At 42.3% G+C, this 11,205-nt stretch overlaps 2 protein-coding genes across 2 annotated transcripts in view; one reads left to right on the forward strand and one right to left on the reverse strand.

Moving 5' to 3' along the window:
• LRRIQ4 (leucine-rich repeats and IQ motif containing 4) overlaps window positions 1–4,551 on the reverse strand; it is a 5,852-nt gene extending 1,301 nt beyond the window's left edge. The window contains 7 exon segments of the mRNA XM_010021097.1: window positions 683–846; window positions 1,944–2,109; window positions 2,112–2,304; window positions 2,307–2,396; window positions 2,399–2,751; window positions 3,572–3,629; window positions 4,507–4,551. Of these exon segments, the coding sequence (XP_010019399.1) occupies window positions 683–846; window positions 1,944–2,109; window positions 2,112–2,304; window positions 2,307–2,396; window positions 2,399–2,751; window positions 3,572–3,629; window positions 4,507–4,551 (1,069 nt within the window).
• Window positions 4,552–5,039: 488 nt separating this feature from the next.
• The window catches only part of LRRC34 (leucine rich repeat containing 34), a 7,862-nt gene continuing 1,696 nt past the window's right edge, over window positions 5,040–11,205 (forward strand). Inside the window, exons 1-6 of the mRNA XM_010021098.1 lie at window positions 5,040–5,155; window positions 6,050–6,174; window positions 6,358–6,422; window positions 7,210–7,293; window positions 8,886–9,014; window positions 10,406–10,501. Coding sequence (XP_010019400.1) covers window positions 5,040–5,155; window positions 6,050–6,174; window positions 6,358–6,422; window positions 7,210–7,293; window positions 8,886–9,014; window positions 10,406–10,501 — 615 coding nt within the window. The remainder of the gene's footprint in view (window positions 5,156–6,049; window positions 6,175–6,357; window positions 6,423–7,209; window positions 7,294–8,885; window positions 9,015–10,405; window positions 10,502–11,205) is intronic.

Consider the following 11,205-nt stretch of genomic DNA (forward strand, 5'->3'; position numbering starts at 1 on the left):
GCCCATAAACAGCACAAGGATGAGGCACAAGTGGTTCCATCTGTGTGTGTAATAAATGTGTGTATTGAACATCTCACCGGAGCTTTTCAAATTCAAAGTATCAGGTTCCAAGTACGGAAGGATGGGACTTGGGCTCTCCTAGCAAAACGTTTACTTCATTAGATGAAGACAATTCACCAGGTAGCCAGGTGCCCAAATTCAGCTATCAGAAGTCCTCCTAATTGGCCCCCAACAGAGCTAGTGAACTTTACCACACACAGATGCAATGAGAACTAGGGAAGATGGAAAGACTGGAGTGGGAAGCACCCCCAGAGAAACGGTTCCTTATCACCTCCCTGCAGTCACTGGTGCTGACCCAGTGGGTCTTCTCACATCACAAGGTCTCCTTCAAGCTGAGCTCTGGGAAACATCTTTTTCCCTAGGCTATGACGTTGAGGAAGGTCAGTAAGTGCACAAGTAAGGTTTATAAAGTGAGATACTATTGGGGTGACTACTAAACACAACATGAATTTCAAACTCTTAATTTTTATATTATTCCTATTCTGACAGCCCTGGCCTGATGCTGCACCATGTACCTAAAGAGATTAGAAGAGCCTTCAGTCCTGCATTTGGGAGCAGCCAAAGTGCCATGCCACAGCAGACTACAATCTTCCCCCATCTGTTGCTCCTATCTGCTATTTGCTGATGTCTTCTGGCAGCCTTGGGAATTTAATTCCTTTATCTTGTCCCAGGTATAATCTCTCTAATGAACCCAGGAGAAAGATTTCCTTTGGAAAGATACTGAGTTGGTTTCCAAACAGGCTAAGGCATTTCAGATTTGTCAGTTCTTTCAGCTCCACAGGCACCAAGACACAGTCATTAAAAAGATACATTACGTCAATTAAATAGTAATCTTTGGGATTTTGTTTTTAAGGAAAAATCTCCAAGAAAATGCTGTGGTGCTGCATTACTGTTGATGGATGAACATTAATAAAACATTATACCTCACAGTATGGTGGAAATTTTGACACCCCCCCCAAAAAAAAAAATCCCTATTGTTTCCTCTGCTGGAAATATTTCTTGGGGTGTTAAGTTTGTTTCTTAGCAGAAACATTACTCTGTTCTTCATTTCCTTTGTATGCACAGTGCAGGAGAGAGTAATTTTAATGAATGAAATCTGAAAGGGATTCTTTTGCATAAATTACTACTTCTGTAAATGTAACCTTCAAGAAGAAAATTGCAGAAGTGAAAATCTCCTTGGAAAAGAAGCACTGCATTATATAAAAAGGAAGGTATATTCTGAGCCCTAAAATCAGTATGTCCATGAATACTGTCACACTTGTAATAGCACAGATTCAGGGTATGTAATTGTTCTTTATCAAATGAACCACAAGTTAGCGGTGTTAAAGTCATTAATAACACTACATCCATTTTTAAATTGCCTTCTACTCTGTTTCAGTTTGTGGCAGAATCATGGTTTGGGTTGGAAGGGACCTTAAAGATCATCTACTTCCAACCCCCTGCCACAGGCAGGGACACCTTCCACTAGAGCAGGTTGCTCAAAGCCCTGTACACCCGGGCCTTGAACACTGCCAGGGATGGGGCAGCCACAGCTTCTCTGGACAACCTGTGCTAGTGTCTCACTGCCTCATATTACTGAGTCTAAGCAACTGCAGCTCTTATTTTCTAGGGTACACAGGATAAAAGACTTAAAACGACTGAAGCAGTCTTGCCAATTGGGATTTCATCTTTATAATTCAACCCAAAGGTCAGTGTTTCAACATTCTTGCTTTCTTCTCCCTGCCTGAATACAGTGATGAGTAACCTAGGCTCAGGTGCTTACTAGGTGGTACATGCCTTCTCACTGTAGTAAGGAAAGATGGCACTCAGCTGCAATGAAGAACTTAGATTTTGCAAAAGGAAGGTATCAATAACATATAAATTAAAACAAAGGAACAAATAACTCCTGTATCTGATTGTCATCCAGGGCCAATTCCTCCAGATTTTTTATAGTGCATATTCCTTTAGGAAAATCATCAAGGGAGTTGTCACTTATATAAACATGGGAAAGGGATGACCAGCAGCAGATCTGGTGTGGGAACTTCTCCAGGCTGTTAGCAGTCAGAGGACTCTCATTCCAGTGAGATTCTTCAAGCCTGGGGGAAGCTTGTGCAGGAGGTTATGAGACAGATCCAGCACAGCAAGCTTCTGGCAGTGTTGCAGTGTAGGAGGAACAGAGGATAAGTTATTAAAAGCTAAAAGTATTTTAACTAGGTTTGTCATAAAGCCTCCCTCTTCTGGGATGACACTGATTAGATTTTGTACATTAGAGTTATAATTTCTGAATTAGCAATATGACAAAGCTCCTTGAGAAAACTTTAAAATCTATTTTTCTGGAGGCAAATTTCCTTGATTTTTCTTTTTTCAGGTTTACTGTTTCTTTAGGCAGACATTTGAGATGATTGTTAGAAAGGCCAAGCAGTTCAATGTGATAGAGGTATCCACAGACCTGCACTGGAATTTCATGTAAGTTTGTTCTATAGAGCCTGAGCTGACAAAGGGACTGCAACTTGCAGCAAGCTACAAGATTGTTACTTAAATCTAAGCTCAGAGGAGATTTCATCTTCTCCAGTTCTTTGCATATGTCTTGTATGTGATTCTGATCCAAGTAGTGGACCTTCATATGCCTCAGGCAATTTATGTCTCTGGGAATGATTACAATCGGGTTCTTCCCCATGTGCAGCTCTTCCAGATATTCTAGACTCAAGACCCCTGGCAAGATTGTTCACAGCTCGTTGTTGCATAATCATTCTGAAAAATATCCTCTGTGTGATGATGCATGTGGAACAAAGAGCTTCATTCTCTGGCACTTCATTTCTTGTGCATCATCCTCAAAACCAACAGAATCAGCTTTGGGGCAATGAGTGTCCCTTGCACTGGCCTCTTGACTCTGCTGAGACTCAGCCATCTCTGCTCCGTATTTCTAATTTCAGAAGATTAGAAAAATAAAAATCAGCAGTACTCATAAACCTTCTGTGTTAAATAAGTACTGTCAGAATTCAGCATTTAGGGACTGGTTCTAGTCTCAGTTGTACCCCTGCAAAAAGCTGCTTGTGTGTATTGATCAAATCCTGCTGTACATACAGCAGGGCCATATCTTTGAATCCCAGTGTGTGAGAAATTACAAGAAATGTCCTGAAAGACTCAGGTCAGACTTAACAGCAGAGCAGAAATTTATTATACATTTCTGCAAAAACAAGCACCCCAGTGAGTAGAGCACACCCTGGTTACAAGTCGCTTCCTTTTTATTCGCTACTCCAAGTGCAAAGTCCCTCCTTTGTTTCCCTACTGGCTGGGTCCTCCAAGGTTTACAGCCTATCTGAAGCCCCTAAGTTACTCACATGAAGTCCTGCCCCTGTTTACATCTCCCACTACTCCACTTTAAGCATCCCTTCCCCTTATTTACACATTGGCTTTTATGGTGTAGTCACCTAACTCATCCCCCCACCCTTGATGAGCTTGGTTTCAAGTATCAAGCCTCGTTCTAGCCATTTTATCACTCTGACTACAACGAGTTTCAGCTGAAACTTACCGTCTATCTGCCAACTTCCTCTTTGTCTTTTATTATCATATGAGCTATACTTAAAAGGCTGTAAAAGCAACACAGTGGTGTTTCTTACAAGGGCATTCTGTAGTGTCCCAACAGCCAAATTCAGAGGGTGAACTTGTGAAGTCAGGGGAGCTGAATGAAGCAATCTCCTTGAGTCTTGAAGGCCTGTATTTACAAATGCTGACATATTTCTTCAGCTATGCTGATTGTAAAACTGGAAGAGTCCTACTGGAGAAAGGTGGCACCTTCTTCTCTGACAGTGGTTTCTGACCCAGAGAGATGCCAGTGAATCTGATATTGACAATCCTCAAAGTTGTACTGTTGCCAATAGCAAAAGAGCAAGAGGTGGGAAGGGAGAGACCTGATGTCTGGATGGAAGAAACCTGTCAGCTGGCATTTAAGGAATGATAAGAGAGAAAATGGAGGTCAAGAGGCAGCTGACAGTGATCTCCTGCTCAATATCCTTTTCTCTGCTGCTGTAACCATTCTAGGAGGACATCATGTTTTCAGAGGTGAGTGGTTTCCAGGTGCCGCCAAGATGAGGAGGAAGAACTGAGCAACCACCGTGGGGGGAGACCCATGCTGGACTTCCCAGTCCAATTTGGATGTTGCACAAGGGTATTTTCTTTTTTATTGGCTCCAAGTTCCGTACTTGGGTGTGAGCCCCACACGCTGTGGGACAGGAGAGTGTGCAATCCTAGCCCCTTCTCTCCTGTGTGCAAGGGCAGTAGTGAAGTCACTAGAAGGATTTATTTGGTGGGGGAAGGACCAGCAGACACCTTTGAAGTCACTGCTAATCCATGCTACCACGGAAATTTTTGCAAAGGCTCCTTGGAGACTCTGGGCATTCGGCTGAGTAAATACTCTGGGGGTGAGTTGACGAAGCTTCCCCCCTGCAGGGGCTGGGCCCCACACACGCAGCCGCTCTCCACTGTGGGGAGGGGAAGGTGGTGGTGGGGCATCACGCCAGGGTCCTGGGCTGTGTCTGGCTGCCTTTGGCCGCTCCCTCCTGCAGGGCCTGTGACACCTCCCTTGGAAACGGGCTCCCTTAGCAAACACTGTTAACCTTGGGGCAGCCTGGCTCGCCCGCGGGCTGGTCACCGTGGGCTGGCGCAGGGAGAGGGCGCAGGTGTTGATCGCTCAGGTAGGCCTGCCGAGGTCGGGGCCCCGCCGCTTCACAGGGCAGAGAGGTCCTGCCTGTATGAGTGCTAATTCTGCTAGCTCAGATTCCTTGGAATGGCTTCAGAAACACAGCCACAAACCCACATTTTTTCCTCGTGCTTCTCTTGTCTGTCATTCATGTGTTGCATACCAGCAGTTGCAACCCTTTTCAGACCAAGCCCAGTTTTATTGCTGTGCAGAGCCCAGCACAACAGTGCTTGGGTCCATGGCGATGTTGCTAGGCTGCAATAACGATGCAGTAACGCTTTGTTTTGTTTTCCTGCAGGTCATGTCAGTTAGTCCAGATCTTCACCGGTGCTATGTGCAGGTCTGCCAAAATTTGGGCCAACCTGAAAACCGTTTCATTGCTCATGTGCTTCAAGAAGCTGATAGAAATGATGAAATGTAAGGAGATAAAGAACAGCGTGTTTCAGATGCTTCTGAAAGTCTTAAGCTAGCAGGACAACCAGTTGAACAGTGAGAAAATTCATGCAGTTTCAGGCTGAAACACAGATCATATTTAGCATTTACTGCTTAAGTTCTGGTTTGACTCATGTTAACATCATCTTGGCAGAAGTTTGTAGCTATATATCCCTTCTGGGCAGCTTTACAAGCAGTGAAATCAAAAAAGTGAAAAATGTACAGAATGGTGCCTTTGTGTCCCTTAAAGAAGCCAAACTCAGTGTCTAGTCATTCTAACTCCCTTCTTTTTATCTCACTCCTGTTTAAAAAGCCTCAGCTGCATACAGTTAGCTTCCAGCTGGTAATGCTTCCCTAAAATGTCTCTGAACCCTGCCAAGTTATTAACTACCCAAATTCTCTCTCATTATATGTCTAGATAGGGCTTCCTCTCATGGATGCTCCTGGGGTCAAAGTTAATTATCCTTTGGAGAGAAAACCTGAGAAAATACAGCATGGTGAAATGGTTTGTGTTAGGTTTTGATCTTGAGGGCAGGATAGGGTAAATAAAGGAAAGGGAACAAGTAAATAGGAGATAATGAGGTAACCTCCAGGACAGTCTTTATTTCTATCTGTTTTCCCCTCGTCTTGCTTCTTCCTGCTTTCTGTGCATGTGTGCTAAGCAGTTGTGCAGTGTCTTCAGAATATCAAAAAGGACAGTGCTGAAGTCAGCTTGAATCACATTGTCTGCCATGGTATTACCAAAGGTCACGGCAGCAGCTAAACTGCACACAAACACATCAGCGAGGGCAAGCCTAGATACACTTCTTATCTGGAGAGAGAATTCATTTTTCTGTTGCACATTACTTCTCCCCATGTGCTTACATTTTTATGTTGCAGCACACGGACAAGAGGGTTCACATTAAAAATAGCTGGAAATAGTCATCTAGTGCCTGTGCAGAGAGTTACAGATGACAATCTTCAAGTTCTTGTCTCTGTCTTACACACTGCTGCATTTGTCACAGGTAAGTTTTTTAACATATGTTTAAACATTGCTGTGCTAATCTAAGAAAACTTAAAGCTGTCTGGGTTTTGGCCTTAGTTAAGCTTTATTTCTTTTTTTCTTTTTCTTTTTTTTTTTTTTTTTCTTTTAGAGATCAATTAGTTGTAGATACGTGTCTGTCACATTCTTCATTCATCTTTTTCAGGTTTGGATCTTAGGTATAATATATTGACTGATGTTGGAGCAAAGACCATGGCAGCATTCCTCCAGGTGACAAAGTGATGTTTATCTTTCAGCAACTTGTAACTTATTTGGCTATGATAATATTTATGTGTGCTGTATTGGAGACAAGAATGCAATTGTTTGGCAAAATTCCAGTATTTTTTATTTTCACATCCAAATCCATCCTACTAACATCTGAGATTATATTCTCTGGGGAGATTTTTCATTTCTGGTAGAAAACCCTTGGACATTTGGTTAAGGTGTCCAGAAGAAAGAATAGTTGAATAAACTGTAGGGCTTTTAGGCTTACAATTCAGTTCAACAAAGGAGGTAATGGTAGTGTCAAATGTACCAGGGCCTTTGTTTTAGATGCTTACCACCTCTGTTAGCCTTTTTGTAGGTCTAAACAAAGAAAACTTCAGTGCTGGCTTTTTGTCATTATAAGCACTGGAATAGAGATGGAAAATGGTGAGTTGCCATTCGGTGCCTGTGTTCTTGGAGCTCAGGGGGTGCCATGAAGTTTGCAAAATGCCTGAAGGCCTGCATGTGAGCTTGACCACCTGCCTCCTTTGGTCATGCTGAGCACTTGGGTTCATGGGTGGTTTCTGTAAGCACCCTGAGGACACGTTTTTACATGCTGCATAGTTGGGCTTTTTTGCCTTTTCCTCATCATCTGACACACTTTGGCATTCTTTAACTACTCCAAATCAGGGTCTGTCTGAAATGCAGTAAAGGACAGAGGTTTTAAGTACATGTGTGATGCATATCCTCTTTGAAAACTGCAGGTTCGTTCTGGAATAAAGTCTGATTGCTTTCTGATTTGTTTGTTCCTCAGGAAAACTCCTCTCTGCGGTACCTTAACCTGATGTTTAATAATATTGGCACAAGTGGAGCAGAGCTGATAGCGAAAGCACTCCATGTGAGTATTTGCCTGGCAGATTTGAACAATGGTATCTGGTTTGATATTTTTGCTTTTGATGAACTGTACTAGCTGTCCTGCCAGCATCAGAGCTGGCTGAAAGGGCCCTCTGTCTTCCGTCCATTCAGTGGTTTGCTATATCACAGAGACTGCTTGTTTTCCCAAGGCAGACTTCAGAAATCAGATTTCACACCAGAGAAAGTTGCACTGTGCTGCCATTAACACTTAATTATCACAACTATCACAGCTGGATTTTTCTGAGTGAAAAATGCTCTGCTATGGGATATACCGCGCCATCAGTTTCTTCCTTTAAAAGAAAACAAAAGAGTTGCATTATGTTTGCCTGTACCTTGATGTCAATATTTGTCTTGATTCAAGATGTCTGAGACGTTTTCAGAAGTCTGCCTTGCAGCAGCATCATAAAACCAAGTTTGTTATTTTTAGTGCGGTTTCCCAAGGAAATGAGGCTTGTGTGCACTATTTGTTATGTGTGTGAAATGAGACTTCACGTGAGCTCTTCCTTCCTCCTGCACAGTCTTTGAACCGATTTCAGTTAAATTTGAGAGGCCACCAAAGTGCTAAGGTTGTACAGTAGACCTGGGCTTGCAAGCAGCCCTCAAAGCAATTTGTGCAGCCCTGGCAGCATTTGCTGGGTTTGCTGAGCAGGCAGGTGGCAGGACCCCTGGGCTGCATGGGTTCCTGCTGCCACCGGGGCAGGCAGGCAGGTCCAGGGGTGAAGATGGGGTGTTATTGAGGGAGGGAGAGGGAAGGACATGCTGTAATGAGGTACTGCATCAGGTGGAGGTGTGCTGGGGACATGTAGAAGACATCAAAGCCATATGAAATCAGGCTTCATCAGTCCTGCTGCTCACAGAACTACTTGGTTTATAATCTCTTCCTCAACCACAATCTCCTGTAATAAGTGATTATGAAGGAATTACAAATACAAACCTACTCTGCATTGCATTTCGGGCTTTAACAGTTGAATGGCTGTTTCATATCCACTGAAATTCTGTGCAGGGTGAGGGGAAAGTTGCTGACTTTTCTAGACCTCTGATCAGAACTTTATATTGCCAGTGAAGTCTCCAGTCCTGCAAAGACTTACACACTGGTTTAACTCTACTAAGTAATCCTACTGAAGGTGACTGGCTTCACTGACTTTGACTAGTCATGTGCTTTAAAAGACCATGAAAAATAAAGCAAATTATATTCTTGCTTAAAACACTTACTAGATTTAAATCAGTTTTGATGTAATTTGCATTTCAGATGCCAATTCAGGTAGAATTACTTTGGCAGGTTTATTTAGGCAGGATTATTTTTTTGAGTGTGAGATTTGTGAACTTGGGAGAAACGATAGTATTCAAATACTCGAGTTTTGCTCCAGACTCTCATACATTTCATTCTACTGAGGGAAGCCTGAGCCAACTGCTTAGTCAGTGTTATCACTTAAACACAATTCTTCTGGAGGGTTGTTTTGTCTCTGTGTGACAACCAGCAGGATTCACAGGGGAAAGGACAGTGTTATTTTTCAGGCCGTTTCAAAGGCATTGTTTTTGTTCGGGGTTTTTTTTCCCTGTTTTTATTTTGTTTAGGGGAATGGAAATCTTCTGCATATGAGAATGACTGGGAACAAAATAGGAGAGAAAGGTGGGATGTTCTTTGCTTCAATGCTACAAATTAATTCAACCTTGGAGAAGTTGGATCTTGGAGACTGTGATATAGTGAGTAACCCAGTAAAATTATCAGCAATGACCTGAGTCTTTCAAGGGTATGGCAGAAGTCCTATTCTGCTTAATTAGGGGGAAATGCCATCTGTTGACATTGATTTTACATTTTGTGGTAGCAATATATAATATTGCAGTGTGTACTTGGAGAAGCATGTTGCATACACTTGAGAAGTCATAACTGATGATATATTTGAGCCACTATTTGAATTCCCTGGGAACTCAAGTGCTTGACTTTCACATTTTCTGAGATTTGTTTCTGCTGTTCACTTTTGTTGTGCTGTCTATGTCCTGTGTAAGTCATGTTGAAGGAAGGACTCCTTATTCCCTGGAGGTTCTTTTCTTTCTGAAGCATGCAGTGCATCTGAAAGCAGCCCAGTCCCATAGCTCTGTTGCTCCTATCAGGCTTCAATCCATAAAGGACATAAGCACAACAGTGCTGAATTGAGCAGAAAGGCTGCTCAAAATCAACCCGATTTGATCCTAGATAAACTGCTGCCTCCTGGAGTCAGTGAGCAGGGAGAGTTGGGAGAGTAGGAATGGGTCCATGTGCTAAACAGGGTGCTTCCTACTCTAGCCAGTAAAAAGCCTGTGGATAGCTTTTAAAAACCTGTATTTGTTTCCTGGAATTACAGAATTTGCCCCTAAACTAGAAGGGGAATTACCTCAGAAAGTGTGAAGGGTGTTATGAATACATAAACAAGGGAAGTGTAGCCAGTGTAGGATTTATTTGAAAGCTTAATGTGTTTATGCTTGGTAGGGAGTTGATAGAGAGTTGGTTTAAAATGAAATGGCTTTGGGTGTACACCAGCCTAAGTGGGAAGTTGCACAAATATAAATTAGTGAGCAAACTAGAAGGAAACAAAAAAATAATAATCCAGATTGGCATGTATTCTAGACTCACTTCTTTGTACCACATTATTCACATTTAGTATGAATTTACCTAGTAGATAAATGTTAGCTAAGACTTTTACCATAGACCTCAGGGAAAACACACAAGCTAGTTTTGCTTCATAAATTAGGAAAACCAAAATAGAGGATCAATTAAATGGATGCATATCTTTGAGATGCATTATTCTTGCTTTCTATTTTCTGAGCTGCCAAATTTCCTAGTCATTTGTACTTCTTAGACTAATTCCACTCTATTATTCCATAGGGAGTTGGCACTGGTATTATCAGAAAATACATTGTGTGTCTGTAAGCACTTGCCAACTGCATTTGTATCTCTCCAGAGTACATGGAGGCAGAAAGAACAGTATTTCCAATCTGAGCCTATTTGGTGTTTTTGATCTTCCGACAATCAATTCTAGGAAGTCGCGGTAATTTGGTAGTTTGATCTATACATCAAATAGGTTTTCTCTAAAGAGTTTGTTTATTTTTATTTCCAGGGTGTGCAGTGTCTAATAGCAATAGCAACAGCCCTGAATCAGAACAAATCAGTCAAAGCAATAAACCTAAATCGTCCTTTACTGTTCAGCCAAGAGGTATGTAAGTAGACTGTCATGTTAGCTCAGTCACAGAGAAGCACAGTAAAGTCAGTGCTGATGCCCTTACGTACATCTGAACTGCATAGCTCTCTCTGTTTCCTTGCAAAGTGAAGTAAATTGTTGCAGAAATATTCTTTTTCTCTTTCTGAGCCAAGTTTTGTGCAGTCACAGGCTGCCCCAGTTTAACTAGAAGGTTAATTGTTAAAAAAATTGCTTTATTGGTACATATGTATTTGTTAAATCATGGGCTAATGGAGATGGCTTGGTATTGGAGAACCAAGTATTCCTTCTACTGTTACAACGTGGGAAGTTTCATGCATAGTTCAGGAAATAGGGAGAAATAGTGTTTAGCAGGAAATGAGGGGAAGAACAAAAGACTGCTGTTTATCTGGGCAATGCTATCCCCGCAGCCTAAAGAAGAAAGGCACACTTAAACAATAAGCCATAATCACTGGTCTGTGTGGTTGTTTCACTAAGTGAACTTGAAGCACGAATTTAACAAATGAATGAGCCTCATCAATGTAAAACCTGCGATGCATTTGTTAGCCAAAAGGAAGACACAATCCTTCCGGAACAATCGAGCACTGAAAAGAGAATCTACAAGTACAGATGCACAGAGCTGTGGGGCTTTTGCTTGCAGGTATGCAGCTTCTGCTCCTGGCTGGTCCTGCTGAAGTCTTGGCTGGAGGGGGCGCTTTGGG

Source organism: Nestor notabilis, unplaced genomic scaffold (genome assembly GCF_000696875.1).
Source record: "Nestor notabilis isolate BGI_N333 unplaced genomic scaffold, ASM69687v1 scaffold23908, whole genome shotgun sequence".
Classification (NCBI taxonomy): domain Eukaryota; kingdom Metazoa; phylum Chordata; class Aves; order Psittaciformes; family Psittacidae; genus Nestor; species Nestor notabilis.